At 40.7% G+C, this 19254-nt stretch overlaps 1 protein-coding gene across 4 annotated transcripts in view; it reads right to left on the bottom strand.

The window, feature by feature from the left end:
* Positions 1-19254, bottom strand: part of SLCO5A1 (solute carrier organic anion transporter family member 5A1) — a 300426-nt gene that overhangs the window by 28913 nt on the left and 252259 nt on the right. For all 4 annotated transcript variants that reach the window (XR_012378229.1, XM_073892871.1, XM_073892870.1 and 1 more), the window contains 3 exons: positions 5471-5630; positions 2988-3229; positions 733-797 (listed from right to left, as the gene is read on the bottom strand). Coding sequence is in view for 3 of the 4 variants with exons in the window: in XM_073892871.1 (XP_073748972.1) it covers positions 733-797; positions 2988-3229; positions 5471-5630 (467 nt within the window). In the remaining variant the exon portion in view is untranslated. The remainder of the gene's footprint in view (positions 1-732; positions 798-2987; positions 3230-5470; positions 5631-19254) is intronic.

Consider the following 19254-nt stretch of genomic DNA (forward strand, 5'->3'; position numbering starts at 1 on the left):
GAAAAAATATGCTTGATGATGGGGAAGTCAATTACAAATACAGTGAAATTGATCAAGGCAATGGGCTACTTCACATGATATTTCCCATGCATTGTCCCAAAACATGACAGAGTGATACAGTGTTTGCCAAAATCTGAACGACGTTCTCCATGCCCTAATGAACTCTGCAATATATTGACAGTGCTAATGAGCTTCTCTTGTTAATCAGTAAAGGGGACTCCTCATGTATCCTCATGTATCATTTGAGGATCTTTCTTTTTTCTTTTCAGAAAACTTGATAGGTATACTTTTGCCCGGCCCAATAAAATTACTGTAAGGAGGTAAGGAATTAAAATTTTCGCAAATAATACGAGTGCTGATTTCCATCACTTTCATGTTAAAAAGACATAAAGGGAAAAAAATGCCAGGATCTTAAGCCCATTACAATTGCTTGGTTCAATATTTCTTACCGTACCAAAAACGCTCTGGGGAATTTAGCCCACTTTCACTTTAGGTTCAGAGTCAAAAAGAAACTGTTCTAAAGTCAGGTGTGTTCTGTTTCATCAAAGCACAGAACTGGGTAGCTTCCAGTTCAAATCAGAAAATAAGGAAGTTGTGTCCTTCCGTTAACCCATAAAATCCTAGCTACTACTAATGGTAACAAGTGATTGACTTGCCATTTTTAAAGAACAGTGAGAATCTGCCATCTGTAAAGAGGAACTAAGAGGCACACGTGGAAATTCAGGAACGTACCAAGTGTTCGCAATAAAACAAACTGCATTCCCAGCGCAAAAGGTCTCTCCTCATCTTCTACCGATCTATGATGAAGGGAAAGAAAGAAATGTTTTAAAACACTGGCCTCAAGAAAATGAACATCAAATCAAGCCTGCTTAGCACAGAGATGGGCACCAAAGAGCTGCTGTGCCAAAATATGTATATTAACCACAGCCAAACAAGACTGCTGATGTAGCTGAATTGGTCAATGAGTTCTCCCCAGTGAAGACTCCAAAGAAGCTCTGATTAACTCTGTTTCTGGGCAGATACTGGTGGAGGGCCAAAGGTTCATGGTTGAAGGTACAGAAGTAGCTCTGAGCTTCTAAAATCAGTTCTGTGAAAATAGATGTAATAATTTATCCTAACTACCGCATTCTTTTTTTTTCTATCTGCTTACACTTTCCAGAGGGCAGGTGTGTCGACTGAAAGTTATTCCCATAGTTTTTCAAGGAAAAGTATGAGGAAAGAAATTAAAGAAGTAGAGGGGTGCCTGGATGACTCAGTCATTAAGCGTCTGCCTTTGGCTCAGGTCATGATCTCAGGGTCCTGGGATTGAGCCCCGCATCGGGCTCCCTGCTCAGCGGGAAGCCTGCTTCTCCCTCTCCCACTCCCCCTGCTTGTGTTCCCTCTCTCGCTGTGTCTCTCTCTGTCAGAAAAAAAAAAAAAAAATTCAAAAAAAAAAAAAAAAAAAAGAAATAAGTAGAGTCCAAGAAAAGTATAAAAAACAAGTCAAACGTTAGAAAAAGAGTGAATCCCTCCCCACTACCTCATGTTGTTCTTCTTTTCCCAAAACATATGTTCCAAGTAATTCCTACACGGCAGGAAGATTGGAATCTATTGATTTGTAATTAGAAAAGATTAAAGGGCTCCTTTTCTGAAGTTTTGGGTTAGAAGCCAGCTGGTGATTTGCCATGTTGGAGCGCAATGACATGGGCAGCCCTGATCCGGGTTATTTAACATCTCTTGCAGAATTAAAGTTTAAAGAGTGAGATTATTAAGGATTCATTTTTTAAAATGATGAAGTACCTGTTCTTTTCTGTCTCATACACACTGAGTTCTAGGTATAGCATGTTGACCTCCCCAGGACCCGCGCACCTGCCATCTTTTTCCCCACCTCCCTTATCTTTTCCTAGCAATTTGGCCAAAGCTGTACACACCATTGTTACTCCATAAGTATCTGTTGATGGAGGAATTGAGTGAAATCAACCAATGGGCCTTCCCACCGGGTACTCTTATCGTACGTCTAATTCAGCATCCCATAAAGAAGAGAAGCCAAAATGTGCAGAATAAGCAGCAAGCAGCCTAACTGCCCTGCTAAGAATGACGTCCTAGCAGGTGTGACCAACAGGTGCCCAGCAGTGTGGGGCACAGTGTGGGGTACCCAGGGGGCAGGGTGGAGGTAAAGGAAGAATGAGGACTGATCCCCTTTCCTCCCCGCTCCTTCACTGCCTCCCTGGTCCTCCTGAAGCTGCTGTGGGCAAGCTTTTTCTTCACCACGCCGTGCCCCCTTCCTTCCTTTGCCCATTGCAGTCTTTACTGCACATGCAACACACTGATCTGATTGGGTCCGTGTCAACATTTTTTAACAGGACTTCTGTTAAAATAACGTCCGTGTTCTCTTATAAGCAAAAAACCACTAACAGGATGTACAACAAAACACAGCACGAACAACTGAAAAATGACATTTCCCAGTCCGTCCTTTCCTTGGTTCAACTCCAAAATTTTATATGATAGTAACATTCATGAAATCCGCATTTTGAACTGCAGCCCCAGCGGGAAACGTCACTGATCCTGGAGGTACTAACTACCTACAAGGTTGGAGATAATAGTCTTTGCTATACTTGAGACTTAGCAACGTCACCAAATGACTTCCTGTCCCCTCTGGAGTCAGGCTCCTTGTGGCTAACATGGTGACAGCTTTCAGCTCCTGATCTTGAACCTTATAGGGCCCAGACTTAAGAAGGCAAAGGCAGCCCCAAGAAGTTTCACTAAACTACAGGACTAGAACCCATCTGAATAAAGAAAGTTCTGGGGTATGAAACGTTGCAACCTTCCTTTCTCTTCCTGACATGGGAAAACACTTCTCTTAAATTCAATAAGCAAATGTCTGAGCGCTTCCCTGCACCATCTGACTTTGCTTTCCCCTCCACACTACCACATCAGTCCCAGCTTGGAATGTGTACTCTGGCAATTCTGAATGTATAACCCACCTGGAAGTTGAGTGCAGTTCTCACCTGAGTGTTACTATGATGGCTGATGGTTGGGCACATGCTGTGATGAAGGTGACAATGAAGAGAAAAATTAAGAATGGGATAAGGGTATTGCAGGCCCGTTTGCACTTCCCAGACACAGCATAGCCGTTCTCATTGAGATAGGTTTTGACAATAACCACACGGAGCTGACTGCGCTGCCCGACTGTAGGTGGAGTGATCACTTGCCGGCTTTGGACACACGTGCATTCTGTGTAATTCCTTATCTAAGGGATAACAAAGATCGGTTGTGAGCCAAGCCAAAGCATAGGAAAATTAAGACAAAGTTAAAAGCCCTAACATAGCTCTAGTATTTAAATATGCATAATATTTTGCTGAGCGAAATAAGTCAATCAGAGAAAGCCAGTTATCATATGGCTTCACTCATATGTGGAATATGAGAAACAAAACAGAGGATCATAGGGGAAGGGAGGGAAAGCTGAACGGGAAGAAATCAGAGAGGGAGACAAACCATGAGAGACTCTTAAGTCTAGGAAACAAACTGAGGGTTGCTGAAGGGGAGGTGGGTGGGCGGATGGGGTAACTGGGTGATGGGCATTAAGGAGGGCACGTGATGTGATGAGCACTGGGTGTTATATGCAACTGATGAATCACTGAACTCTATACATCGAAAACTAATGATGTGTTGGCTAATTGAATTTAAATTTAAAAATATATACATAATATTTAACTGAAAATACAGCCCCATTGCTAACAGTAAGGATCCAAAGTGTGCATCCAACAGTGTCTGCTTAGCCAAATCGTTTAAACCTAAACTTTTATAAGGAGCTTTCAACACTGTTCTAGAGCGTTCACATTCCATATGCTCATTTTGGTCACAACTATGCTGTTATAATTCTTGGGCTCTCTGATTAGAGAAGCCCCTCAAAAACAGGAACTAAGGGCACCTGGGTGGCTCAGTCGGTTAAGTGTCTGCCTTTGGCTCAGGTCATGATCCCAGGGTCCTGGGATCAAGTCCCACATCAGGCTCCTTGCTCAGCAGGGAGTCTGCTTCTCCCTCTCCTACTCCCTCTGCCCTCCCCCTGCTCATGCTCTCTCTCTCACGCTTTCTCAAATAAATAAATAAAATCTTAAAAAAAAAAAAAAAAAACACAGGAACTAAGCTTTCTGTTTATTTTGCCTACTAGAGCACCTAGCATAGGCCTGACTGGATGCAGTGTAGGACCTAAAGTAAATATTTGTTAAATTAATGCAGAGAATTCATGATGCAGCCATGATGACTCCAGGGCCAGGACCACGGAACATATCATTGGCTGTTTCGCTTGAAAAAAGCTAATTCAAGGAACTAAAAAGGTATTTCAAATAAAAGCAACCAATTAATCTTTCTGCCTGTTATGTTGTCAGACATCAGCTGAACTCACTTTGCCATTGTGCGCTCTCAGCCACTTAGAGAAGCAGTAGCAACAAATATGAGGATGGGGTGCCATTTGTCCATCTGTCCTCCAGGGACTGCTGGCCCCTTTTTAGGAAAGAGGGCTGTGCATTAGAGGACTCCGTCGATCACTTCCGGGGAAGGACTTAGCCACTGAAAACAGATCTTGTTGTCTCTTCCAACTTGGTCACACACTGGTGTGTGTGGTGACCTCAATTATATAATGGGTAGCCAGCAACAGGATTTCTCCATTTATCAGTATAGCTTGAAACTCAGAAATCAAATGACAATCCCAAAACATACAGTCAACGGTCTAATCCCTTAACACCTACACATACAAGTCAACGCACCTTAACCTTTTTAATTAAAGCAGCCTCCTACAATCTGTTCTTATGCAAAGAATGAAACCAGGCTCAGTAAAGAACTGAGTAGAATATGAAAACCTCCCACAGTATTACAGCCTATTTATAATTCACAGAGAAGGGAATTCTCAAAATAGCCTATTCTTGAACTGACAGAAATATCTTTACTCTGAAAGTTGAAAGATAGAAAGAAAGAAAGACAGAGAGAGGGAGGGAGGGAGGGAGGGAAGAAGGAAGGAAGAAAGGAAGGAAGGAAGGGAGCTTGAACTGACAGTCTATGAAAAATGGCCATTGCCCATCTTCACAGACTCTGATCAGGGAAGGTGCTCTCCTATTCTCTTCTATCGGCACCAAAATGTGGTCATCTTGACCTTCAAATGCATCGCAAGGGCCCTGGCAGAGCAAGAAATGGGAGGCCTAGCCCTCAACCTTATCATGTTTCACTGAGTTGGCATAGAATGTAAAGTGGGAGAGGACTGATGTGGAACTAAGTCACTGCACCCACATTCTGCAATCGTCCCTAGGGGAAAAAAAAAATTATAGCATTGCATAATTCTCTATCCTCTGGCTCTTTGTCAGGACGTATTTTGTAGGTTATTTGAAGTTTCTTGAAAAGAGGGACTGAAGCCACATGTTAGCATATGAATCCTAACATGTCCTTGTCACAGGATGTTGGATCAACAACAGTACAGGAACTTGTGATATGTACTCACCCCAGTGCTAAGATTACCACTGTTAACACAGCCAGCCAGACAAGGGTTAAAGTATGTAATTCCATCTGATCCACAGACTGGCTCATACTCATCTATTTTACAACCACAATTAACATTGCAGCTTCCTGTCAGGTTCCTGTGGGGCATGGTAAGAGAAGGTCTAGAGAGAAAAAAGCAGGTCATGAGCAACATTTACTAAAATAAAACTCTAAAGAAAGTTCTCGATGTTAAGTAATTTGTCCAGTTTAGAGAAGCTAGTCCCATTAAATCAAAGCTTTCGTACTGTAAAGTAACCACCTTGGATAATTATCATGACTTTTAAACAAAGCATAAAGAAACATGTTTCAATCTTCCGGTACTATAAATTCAAGACTTCTGTATCAAATTATCTATCATGCCTTGAATCTACCTTCCATCTTGGTGCTACAGATCTGGGCTCAGCAGTTCTAACCCCCATATAACTACTCACTTATTATAGACATTAAGCTCTCTGTCTTAACAAATCCAGGCCTCGATTTCTTTAACTAGAAAAGAGAGGAACTACTTTTCTCTGCCAGATCAATAACACCATTAGGAGAGCACAAACAAAATCCATCCATCACAGTTGTCGACACAGATCCCTCTGACCAAAAACTTTAATTGTTCTGGAATAAATTATCAAAGAAAGATATGGGACTCTAGAAATTGAGTCAGAAGTGATTTTCAAAGATCAGGAATCCTATCACTAGTTTGATTCAAACAACCAGAGAGGAATGATTCAGTCCTTCTTTCAGAATGCCCAGATGTGGCTTCACAGTCAACGCGGTGGGTTTTGTTTTCTTGTAAGATCATGATGTCTGATTTAAAGAAATGATACAATATAAAAAGCTCTAATACAATCAATTCAGGCAACAAATATAAAAGGGTGGGGGAGTAGAAGGAAATGCTGTGGAAGAACAGAGGCAGGCAGGGACCCAGGAGGGACCCATGGAAGCCATGGAAGAATGAAAGGGGCTCCATAGTGACCTCTTTCCTTGGCTTCCATGACCACCATTTTTGTCACTGATGAAATACTGTTCCCAAAGTCACATGAGTTAGTAACAGATCCATCATTCATTTATCCATCTATTCATCATCCATCCATTTGACAATATTCTGGAATGTCTGTGCATGCCAGAACTTATCTTTAATGGTTAGGTTGAGTAACTACCCCTCCAATAGCATAGCCCATCCCAACTCTATGTGTTAATCTATACACATAAAGCATTTTTCACTCAAAGATCTCTCTCCTGTGTCTTCTTTCACACTTTGATAACTGAGTCCTCAAATTTTAATGAAAGGAGCAAATTTATAGCAGTATTTAAACCGTATCAAGGAAGGCTTCTAAAGAAGTAAAAGTGAAATAAATTTTGTTCTTCACTTATGTCACTCTACAGAAGAAATTTTGTCATAAGACTTTGATAATTATGTGCACAAACTCTTGGATTCATATCATTTTGTTGTATACTTTCAAAAATGTGATTCTAGACCAGTAATTCTCCACAGGGGCAATTTTGTTCCCTAGGGGACGTTTTTGGTTGTCACAACTAAGGGAGTGCTACTGATCTGGTGGGTAGGGGGCAGGGATGCTTCTAGACATCCTCCAATACACAGAACAACCCCACACCACCCCCACGCACAACAACCCTGATGACTACATTTGTGCCCCCATGCACAATTTAAACCCCCACGTGACCCCTGCATGACTCCCATTGCCCAAGTCTTAGTGGTCTTGAGGGTGAGGGTGAGAAAGCCTACTCTAGACCTACTACTTCATTCCACAAATGATGAAATGGAGGTCCAGAGAGGCCAAATGATTCAGTATAATGCTAATTAGTGCTGTTTTAACTGGTACCAGATGAAAAGTGTTCTGTGTCCATTACTGTTCTCTTCACTAGTTCTTCAAGAGCTACATTGCAAGCCATGACCAAATAAAAGGGGTTTTATATGTCTGCATGTTTAGTCACTAAAAATGACAGGCTCCAAATCCATACAATATAGTTCTTACTATTGCTATTAAGAAGTTACAAAGAATTTCTTATTCAGAGCATGATTCATATTCATTTATGACCACCTCAAGCTTCCAAACACCTCTCTTTTATGGGTCTGTCTACTCAAGAGAAAGGAATCTAGGAGAATATAAACAGATGCTCCAAAACCCACTGATGACAGGAAGCAAAAGCTTTCCTGAGTTCCAGAAACAGAGGCACAGTCCCAGGTCACCGTTGGGTATGTTTGCTTTTCTCATGAGAACATGACATCTGAAACAAAGAAATGATACAATAAAACTCTAAGAAAATCAAAACAGTCAACAAATATAAATAGCAGTGAAAAGAAGTGGGCATTCACGAGAAAGTCTTCAGGGGAAAAGGCCAGAGTGGCATAAAAAAGGAAAGACACAACATGGTCAAGGCTTTACACTGTGCTGATTTTAAAAAAGAAATAAATTTTAAAGAATAATTATGTCTTGTTCGACTATCACTCACTTTTCAGAAAACAGGCTGGGCTATAATAAGGGTATAAGTGTCTAAATCTGAATAACACCAAGCAACCACTCATTAGCATGAAGGGAACCTACCATGGGAGTACAAATGCACAAGGGCTGTGAGGCACCACCCTTACACTGTGCAAAGTGACTGTGCATCATGCTTCCAATAAACTAAAGCATTTCGGACAAGTTAGCTTTATAAGTTAGAGGCTCCTGTTAGCTCAGAGGCAAGGTAAGTGTTAATTTCCAAGTGAAGAAAAAGTCCTCACTGGGACACCTGGGTGGCTCAGACGGTTAAGCGTCTGCCTTCGGCTCAGATCATGATCCCAGGGTCCGGGGAACAAGCCCCGCATCGGGCTCCCTACTCAGTGAGGAGCCTGCTTCTCTCTCTGCCTGCCACTCCCCCTGCTTGTGTGCCTTCTCTCTCTCTCTCTCTGACAAATAAATAAATAGAATCTTAAAAAAAGAAAGAAAAAAAAAAGGCCTCACTAACAAGTGGACGGACAAACAACTGCAGGGTACAAGTTGCAAGCCTGAGAGTCACACTTGAGATATTACCGTAAAAATCGCAGAATTACAGAACTAGAAAGATGTGAGCGGTCTCTGAGATTATCTAGTACCACTTGCTGGTTTTAAAGAAAAAGAAACTATGAGAGATGTGATGACATGCCCCACAATCATTGAGGCTTCAAGAAAACCAGCCACAGGGAGACCAAATGAACAAAAAAGGGAAAAGGAGCAAGCTTGCCACCCAATCTTTATTAAATCAATTGCTTAAGGATCAACGTTTATTTAAAGTAATATATAATAATCAAACAGACCATGGTTTAACAAAGTTATAATGTCCACCATGGGGCCATGACAGCTGGGTAAGTAAGGACACAGTTGCTCTCAAATGTCTCAGGACACAATTGTTCTCAAACGTCTCTCTCTGTCTCTGTCTCTCTGTCTCTGCCTCTGTCTCGCTCTGTCTTGTGCACGTGTGCATGGGCATGTGTGTGCATGCATGCGCACACACACACACAGACACACACACGCACACACACGCACACCAAGTATGTCAAATCACGCCACTCAAAGACCTAAAGAATACTTGGACGTCCCCATCTGACATACTTCTAAAGGTCACTGTAAATCAAAGAGGAGACCCCTAACCATCTTTCTGCCTTCCCTTAAGTGTCTCCCTATTAAGAAACATGACAAGTGGGCATCCATGCATCTTATGTTCAAGTCACATGGATTAAAAGAATATGATTCATGTAGCAAATACCTTTTTAGCAAAATATACTAATCAACTAGAAAAAATTGATATCTTTCTCATAATATCTTAATCGCTATCAATTTATCTCAACCTTCAAGAAGACTTCAATTAGAATGTTTCTTTTTGATTCCACTTAAAAATTCTTGGCTTCATATTAAACTGTTTCCCTGGCTATATATAGCTGTTCAATTTCAGGTTTATAATTATTATTATTATCATCATAATCATCGTTATCATTTAAAACTAACATTTACAGAGCCCTATTTTTACTCCAGGAATTGTGCACTGAGATCTCTATATAAATTACCTCATCTATTCCTCATGAGAATTAAAATTATTATGACTGTGCTTTCATCTTTTAGATGAGGAAATTGAATATTGGAAAGGATAGATACTGTCAAATTTCAAAAAGCTAGTAAGAGCCAAAAATAGATCAAATCATATCCATATATCTAGAAATGAACTGTAAGCCTATTAATAAAAGTAGCTAGGATAATCCAGAGATGCACATACCTAACATCTCTTATAAACTGTCCTCTACTTTTTAGGAATTTCTTTTAAAATTAGTAACATCTATAATAAATAAAAGATCCTGAAGGGAACCAAAAGCTTTAAACAACGGGAGAAAACTTCAGTAGGTTAAGCTGTCTGTGAGACACAGAAGAAGAGATGAATGGTTTAATTAAAGAATTTAGAGGGGCGCCTGGGTGGCTCAGTCATTAAGGGTCTGCCTTTGGCTCAGGTCATGATCCCGGGGTCCTGGGATCGAGCCCCGCATCGGGCTCCTTGCTCGGCAGGAAGCCTGCTTCTCCCTCTCCCTCTGCCTCTCTTTCTGCTGGTGCGCTTTCTCTCTCTCTCTCTCTCTCTCATGCTCTCAAATAAATAAATAAAATCTTAAAAAAAAGAATTTAGAGGGGCACCTGGGTGGCTCAGTTGGTTAAGCGACTGCCTTTGGCTCAGGTCATGATCCTGGAGTCCCCGGGATCGAGTTTCACATCGGGCTCCCTGCTCAGCAGGGAGTCTGCTTCTCCCTCTGACCCTCTTCCCTCTTGTGCTATCTCCCATTCTCTCTCTCTCTCAAATAAATAAATAAATAAATAAATCTTAAAAAAAAAAAAAAAGAGGGTGCCTGGGTGGCTCAGTCGTTAAGCGTCTGCCTTTGGCTCAGGTCATGATTCCAGGGTCCTGGGATCGAGTCCCACATCGGGCTCCTTGCTCAGCGGGAAGCCTGCTTCTCCCTCTCCCACTCCCCCTGCTTGTGTTCCTGCTCTCGCTATGTCTCTCTCTGTCAAATAAATAAATAAAATCTTAAAAAAAAAAAAAAAAGAATTTAGAAATGATGTGGCCAGAAATGCCAGGTACCAGGAGAGCTGGTAGTTGAGTATATCTAAATACACCATGTGGCAGGAGCAGGAGTATTGACAAAGAGGATGAAATGCATTTTGGGAAAGTTGCAGCAAAGGTCTGAATTAACAGGCTACATTCGATTTCTGTAGCGTTAGCACTTTGGGTCAATAAAACCATACTGAGACAAGTAACTTCAGGGAAAAATCCCAACCTCTGAGATTGTGGACTTGGTTGAAATTGGTGGATCACTCCATCCAACAGTCCCTGCCAAACACAGAAAACTGAGAAAATGCTTCCTCGTCACTTCACAGCTCAAGAAATCATCCCTGGAAAAGTTCTGGCCCAGTAATTCAAGTCAGAAGTAATTTCAACCAGAAGATGATATAATAGATCTTAGTTTTAAGTTCAAAGAGATGACACTTGATAAATGAAAGATAATAAAGCTAGCATTATTAAATGATTAATCAAGACTCAGTACCATTGAACAATTCTGTACATGGACATCAGATTTAACCCCATTTTTAAAAATTACTTGAAGAAAAGGTAAAAAGGTAAAGGGCAAAGAACTCACATTATGCAATGTGTTTATATAAAATCTTATTTAAGCCTCAGTGTTCCCAGTAAATCCTGACTCTTACAGCTATGAGATGGTTCTGACATGCCTGTGTGAAATACAGACACACAGGGGAAGCAAAACACACTTCCTAATTACAACTGCAGGGAGGGGCGCCTGGATGGCTCAGTTGGTTAAGCGTCCGACTCTTGATTTGGCTCAGGCCATGACCTAAGGGTTGTGAGATTGAGCCCCACATCAGACTCTGTGCTGGATGTGGAACCTGTTTGAGATTCTCTCTCTCCCTCTGCCCTTCAAGCTCCCCTCCCCTTCTTTAAAAAAAAAAAGAAAAGACAAAATACAAAACAAAACAAACAAACAAAAAGCTGCAGGGTAATAGTGGGTGCTGGGAATATAATTACTTGAGTTGGGAATGAGCCAGGATATTAACCAGAGTGCATAGGATCTTTCATTATGAAAAATCATCAAATTCTTAAATCTGAATTTTTTTCAATTTCATTGTATTGTGGCTAGAACACCTAACATGAGATCTACCCTCGTACAAAATTTTAAGTGTACAATACAGTGGTATACAGCAGATCCCTAGAGCTTATTCATCTTGGTTGACTAAAACTTGATGACCATTGATTAGTAACTCCCCATTTCCCACTTCTTCAAGCCACCATTCCACCTTAACTATTTTAGATACCTCATATAAATGAATCATCCTGTATCTGTCATTCTGTAACTGGCTTATTTCACCTAGCATGATGTCCTCACCGTTCATCCATTCATCCCATATTGCAAAATTTCTTTCTTTTTTAAGGCCAAATTGTATTCCATTGTATGTATACACTACATTCTCTTTATCCATTCATCTGTCGATGGACGCATGGATTGTTTCCACATCTTGGCTGTAAGATCTGAATTTGCTAGGGGAACCACTAACAACATATCAGGTTCATTCTGCAAAAAGACTATGACTCCATTTTAGCTCAAAAGGAAAAGTTCATCTTTCTAAAACATCTCAACCCCATATCAGGTATTCGGGTGCCTCTTGAGCACTTGATACTAATTCAGTGATGGATCGTCATGAAGATTCACCCTGCTGGTGAACCTGGAACCTCTCAGACAAGCTTTAATAAATGGAGGTGACTTATTTACTGTGCTTGCTTCTTTGTGTTTTTTTTCTTCTTTCAGAATATTTTAAAAATGAAAAACATTGCATTCAGAATCAGAGAAACCTGGGTTCAAATTCTAGTTCTACCATTTTCTGACTGTGTGACTCAGCAAGTTATTTAATCTTTCTGAGTTTCTTTCTCTTATTTCAATTGAGAAAAAAAATACCATTTTAAATAGTTATTTATCAATTACTTATTATGTATGGGTTTTATCCTATTTTATCCTTTCTATATTTCTGAGAGATTGGTACTGTTATTAACCCATCTTAATGATGAGGGAATAGAGGCACAGAGGGTAAGGAATGTGCTGAGTACTTTGTTCAATTCTCACAGCAGTTCAACAAGATAGTATCTGTCAGTATCTTCACCTTAAAGATGTGGAAACCAAGCACAAAAAGGTTAACTAATGAGCCCATACTCACACAGCTAGCATGTAGCAAGGCCTTGGTGAAAATCCATGGCGACCTGAGAGCCACTGAGCAAAAGCAGTGGGTGTTCAGAACACAGCACTATGCCTATAACTCAGCTGCACCAAATATGAGGAAATGGGCACCACTGCCAGAAACAGAGGCAGTCTCTGTGGCTCTCTTGGTCAGGAGGTGGTGTGTGACTTAGGGCTGTGTCCATATGAAATACAAAATGTAAGACGGCACCTGAGTTTTGTTTTCAGGAAGAACATAAACTCTGAAATAGATAATCTGGGTTTCCTTCGGTTCTACTCCTTATTAACTGATGATGTTGGGCCAATCACTTCATCTCTAAGCCCAGTTTCTTTAATTAAAACATGTGGGTAATAATACACGCAGTAATGTTGTAAGCATTATATATAAAAGATATACATAAACAAGTGCCAACTACCATACCTGAGCCAAACAGATGCCTCACAAAGCCTCCCTTTTTCACTGCCACTCCCTTTATCTCTCTTTATTGGCTTTAAAGAAGAAAAAAAAATCCCACATGCAAGCCTCAAAATCATACAGAACAGAAAACAGTTTTTCCTTAACAGCCAGCTCATACTGATGAGCAGGTTGTACAGTGCACAAGAGCACCAGCCAAAAGAACAAGGAGAGGCTGAAATGGAGCCCACACCCTGCTTGGAGAAAGGGTCCCCTTATTCTTCACACAAACAGAACTGCTACTCTAAAAGTGCCAAGCCTGGTGCATCTACACCACCCAAAAGTGTTTATACAAATTCAATTTTAGTATACTATCTAATATTAGTATACTATCTTCCTAGAAGTATTTTGGAAGCCAGAGGAATTCTCCAAGGAAACTGGGTTTTTTTATTTTGCTAATTTATTAACTTTGATGAAGTCAGGTTGCAAATACTGGAATGAATGGATCCTTGAAGCAGCCTAAGGCACACCTAATCAAGTTTTTCTTTATTGAATACAGTTAAATGAGAAGTATACCATAAATCATGGATTTAGATAAGTAAGACATTTATTTTCACCAAGTTCTTACAAGTTCAGCACTAGATGAATAACATTCCTGCACAGAGGCAGATGTCAGACATTCATTCATCTTTTAAAGAAGAAAAGGGAGTTTAAAGAAGAAAAGCTTTGTATGATCTAGAAGAGAAGGGAGAAGAGACAAGAAACTAACTTTTTCAGCACATACTACATGCTGGACACTGTGCTAGGAAATATCAGAAAACTTCCCTCATACAATCCTCAAAATCAAAACTACAAACATTTATTTAAAATGTTAGAATGCTTCAAACTGGAGGTTGAGAATGGAGGAAAGAGACGCTGACTTCTCATTTTTTACCCTTCTGCAGTATTTTAATTTTTCAGCTACATGTGTTTTACTTTAATTATGCTTGTAACCAGGTGTGACTGACATTATCACCAATTTAACAATAAGGAAACCAATACTCAACAATATTCAGCGATTTTCCTGCAAGGTCACACAGCTAAAAGATTAATGGCTCTGGTACTTTTCTTTGAAAATAAAACCATCTTTGACAAAGGAGTTTGGGGGGAGAGGGGAGAGGAGGTCAAGAAGTTCTTTCTTGGGACCTCTGTTTTCTCACCAACACAGAATCTGGGATGCCCAACAAGAAAAACAAGGCTAAGATAAAATACTTGAAGAAAAGAATTTTTAAAAATGCAACCATCATGGGGCATAGGAAAGGAAGCTGAGCAGGGCCAAGAAATGGATTGCTCAGCAAAGATGAGGGCCTGCTAAGATTGGAACTCATAAATTTGTAATGGAGCCAATCAGCACAATTACATAATTTTTGCCCATAATGCTGGAGAGTCCAGAATCAGTTGATTCAGGATTGGCAAGACAGATATGGTGCTAAGCAAGTCTTGAGGAGACTTGCAGTTTAAAAGCAGGTAAGACAATGAGTCTGCCTTCCCTCCCTGCTGAGTATGCACTTAAAATTAAAGCAAGTAAGATTAAAAGGAATAAAGCTAGCAAAGACGAATGGAAAGAGTGACACCAAACTTCACGAAAATAGCAAGTGGATAGGCATAGGTTTATGTGATGAGCAGATCCCACCTTGGAGAAGAGCCAACCTGCCCCATGCACCCTCCACAAGGCTCCACAAGGTTCTGAGCTTAAAGTTATCAGATGTGGCAGAAGCCAAAGGTGAGGATGAAGCTGAGGTTTGAGGAAGAGAAAATTGTATCGGTGGGCCCTTCCTTTCTCATATTCACTCACCTCCAGCCCCACGTCAGAGCCCAGACATTCTCTGGAAAGCTCTTCCCTAAAGAGACTGGAAGAAATTTAAAAAGCAAGCTTCTACTCTAGATGTTGACAAATGAAAATAAAACTCTCTCATTTTTGTATGGGGGTGAGGGTGGGGCACATAACCTGAAAGGTGCTAGACTGAGTCTTGTCAACCTATAAAGCCCAGGATAAACAAACAGAAAAACTGACCCTTAACATCAAATGGCAAAACGTGAGGCACAAAAACAAGGTAAAGAAAAAAAAATCTAATTATATACACAGATCTGAGATGTTATTCCTTAAAAAGACATCAGAATGTTAAGAAAAGGGAATACTCAGAATACAACAAAGAAAAAAGTTATTCTTGAAATAAAAAAAAAAATTACATAAAGGATGGAAAACAAAGTATGGAGGAATCTCTCATAGCAAAGGACATAGGAAATATGAGAGAACAAACTACACGTACAGGCAACCAGTCTGTAAGTTCCAACACTGGATTAGCAGGAGTCCTGATGAGCTCACGGAAAATAGAGAGAGTGAGCAAAGCTGTAGCAGAAGAAAACTTCTCTGGGAACCAGAAGATTAAGATGGATCAGAGGGCACCTAACATAATGAATGAACAAAGCCCTGGGCCAAGACATTCATTCATCCATTCCTTCCTTCATACAACAAACACCCTGAATTGCTTCAGATGATGGGGATGCAACTATTATGGAGACCGCTATAGTAATTGTTCTTGAGGAGCTCATATTTTAGAAACAGGAGGCATGAGCAGAGGAAATAATTAAATGAGGTAATTTCAGCTAATGGTAAGTGCTATGAGGAGACTAAGGAGGAGTGATGAGATAAAGAGTGAGGGGACAGGGCGCCCGGGTGGCTCCGTCGTTTAAGCGTCTGCCTTCGGCTCAGGTCACGATCCCAGGGTCCTGGGATCGAGTCCCACATCGGGCTCCCTGTTCAGCGGGGAGTCTGCTTCTCCCTCTGCCCCTCCCCCTCCCCCTCCCCCCTCTCTCTCCCTTCCTCCTTCTCCCTCCCTCCCTCTCTCCCTCACAAAAATAAATAAATAAAATCTTTAAAAAAAAAAGAATGAGGGCAGAGCTGGCTCCCTTCAGTTGGGCAGGGAGGGGCAGCCTCTCTGAGAAAGTGACATTGGAAGGGCCCAGCTAAGACAAAATCAGAGGGGAAAGCATTCCTTATGAAAACTCCTTGAATAAAAAGTTTCCTAAAAACTTCCAAATAAAGTTGGCCAAAGACAAATGAGAGCCAGGACTGGAGTTAAATTTCTTATCAGCAACATTAGATATGGCTTCAAAGTTCTCAGAAAGGTAACTTTTAACCTATAATTCTATGCCCACTCAAACTATCCTTAAACGTGAGAGAAGAATAACGACACCAATACACTGACAGGCTCAGAAAGTTTTACTCCCAAGTACTCTTTCCTCTGGATGGTATTTGGGTATTTTTCTCTAGCAAAACAAGGAGTTAACAAATAAATAAGCAAACAAAAATTAGTGGATACAATTGAGATCTATGAAAGGAAGTTCCAGGATATAAATTATGCCTAGAGAGCCACTAGTCCAACTGAAGCAAGATTATGGAAAAAGAAGAATTCAATAAAACAAAGTACATGTTGAAAACTTAAAAAATACACATGAGCATGGGAAAGGCCAGTAGTCAGGGAAAGAATAGGCCGTCTGAACTCAGGGACAGACAACACAAGAAATAGGGTGGTCCAAATGTGATACAGTTTTAGGCAGAGGCCCATCCCCACCCTAGATAATGGATGACTACTCTTTCCTCCACCTCTTTATTTTCTGGAGAAAATGAACCAAAGGCTCTGGACTTAAGAGCATCACACATAAAGGAGCCCTTTGGTGAGATGCTAGAATGGTGGCAGGGGAATTAGGTAAAACTCTACAGAATGAACAGAAGGACCCAGGCCCTTTCCCATCACCAGCCCACACTCCCAGCTCTAGAATGACAGCAGGTAGGCTTACAACCCTGAACCCACCCCAATACAGCCACAGCCAAGAGACAGGAGAACCCTGCTCCTGAGGAGCCAAAGCACCTCAGAGGTAAGACCTCAGGTTCTGACACCTAGCACCCCAATGAAAATGCCAGTTCCAGCCCTCCCGTTACCCAACAGGGAGATCCACCAAATGACAAGCTCTGCCATCAGACACAGAACACCTACTCAGCTTTTTAAATTCGTGTTCTTCAACACTAAGAGAAGGCTAAGGATCACCAAAATGTAAGGGAAACTTCCAACATAATTGAGACAGCAAAATAGACAGCAGGTATTCAGAGGACACAGACAATTCAGGAAGGAAAAGAAACTCTCAATCATGCTGGAGAAGTAACTGAAGATATTCCACCCATGAAGCAAGAGGACTAGAAGCAAGAAACCATCAAAAATCAAAGAAAACAAAGATAATGGAAATAAGACATTTATGAATTCCAGGAAAATCAATGCTGTACAAAAGAGGAAATCTCCTCATGACACACCACTTGTGTCTCAGCAGTTAATAACACTGTCGTAATCAAACACGAGAAATATCAAAGAAGGATTTGACCACAATATCTGAAAGGAAAGCTGCACTCCTCATTTACTAAGAGAGGGAGTCATAAATAATGTCCCAGTTTGGTTAATTTATACATTATGTCTTAAAAATATAGAGGTGAATACCAGAAGAGACAGCTAAGAAGAATTTAAAATTATTGGCCTAGGAAGCAGGATTGGTCAGGAGACTGTTGGTTTTTTGCTTCTAACTTCTTAATTCTATTTGTTTTCCAACTGTAATAAAAATAATTCGATAGAAGTGGAAATTATTCTTAATTTATTAGTGATGACTGATAACAAGAGCTAGCTTTCAGTGAGCACTTACTGTTGGCCAGGCATCGAGCTGAGAGCTTTACGCATGTTACTCATACTATCCTTGCCTGTAGCTTCTCAAGTGATTCTTGTTGCTACCGACTAAATATTTGGGTCCCTGCAACATCCACAGGTTGAAGACGAACCCTCAGTGTGATGGTATTTGGAGGTTGGGCCTTTGGGAAGTGATTAGGTCATGAGGGGGGAGCCCTCATGAATGGGATCGGTGCCCTTATAAGAGGGACTCTAGAGAGATGCCTCACCCCTGCCACCACATGAGGACACAGGGAAAAAGACAGCCACTTATGAACCAGGAAGTGGAGCCTCACAAGACACCAAATCTGCAGGTACCTTGATCCTCAACTGCAGAACTGTAAGCAATAAACTTCTGTTGCTTCTAAGCCACCCAGTCTACACTATTCTATTTCAGTAGCCCGAAGGGACTAAGACACTATTATCATCACCCTATCTTAACAGATGAGGATACTGAGCCTTACAGTTAAGCAAGTGGCCAAGCAGAATGAAGATGCAAATTCAGATTTAACTCAGGAATCCGGGCTCCTAGTCTATACTGCCCTTAAATTTTTAAAACACATTATTTCCTATGCCATTCTAAAAGAAGGCACTAAAAGAAGCTATGTATCAGTACATGCATCACCCAGACACACATCTACTGATGAGAAAAAGATTCTTGAGACAAGTGACCATATTCTGTCATCTACATAAGCTCTGATTGGCATTCATCTTTTTTTTTTTTTCCTGATGTTCTAGGTTGGCTAAGTGAAATTAAAGCTTTTCTTTTTCAAATTTCAAGTGGAACATTTTATAAGATGAAACTCCACTAAAAACCAAAAGGAAATAGTGCTTGTTGACAGCAAACACAAAAATCTAGGCACTGGAGTTCTGTCCAATGAGTAGATCCTAACAAACCCAAATGTATAAAAGTTATGATTTTCTTAACACTCCAAGAAGAATTTTCCACCTTCTTTTAGAAAGCATGTAGGAAATCAACCCTCAGATCCACTGCTGGTGAAGGGGCAAATTAATACAACACCTGGGGAGTAAATTTGGCAATATTCATTGCAATCTCACTTCTGGGAATTTATCCTCCAAATACATGGCACACAGGAGAAGTGACATATGCATGAAGTTATTTATTGCAGCATGATTTTTAACAACTAAAGATGGGAAACTGCCTTTCAAATGGGGACTGGTTAACTTACAAATAGAATTAAATGGAATGTTATAGGCAAATAAAAGTGTTTAAAGGAATGTCTACAATAGCCAAACTATGGAAAGAGCCATCAACAGATGAATGGATAAAGATGTGGTATATACACACACACACACACACACACACACACACACACACACACACACACACA

Source organism: Callorhinus ursinus, unplaced genomic scaffold, assembly GCF_003265705.2.
Source record: "Callorhinus ursinus isolate GAN/ISIS: 27379988/994484 unplaced genomic scaffold, GSC_fseal_2.0 scaffold5, whole genome shotgun sequence".
In the NCBI taxonomy this organism is placed as follows: Eukaryota; Metazoa; Chordata; class Mammalia; order Carnivora; family Otariidae; genus Callorhinus; species Callorhinus ursinus.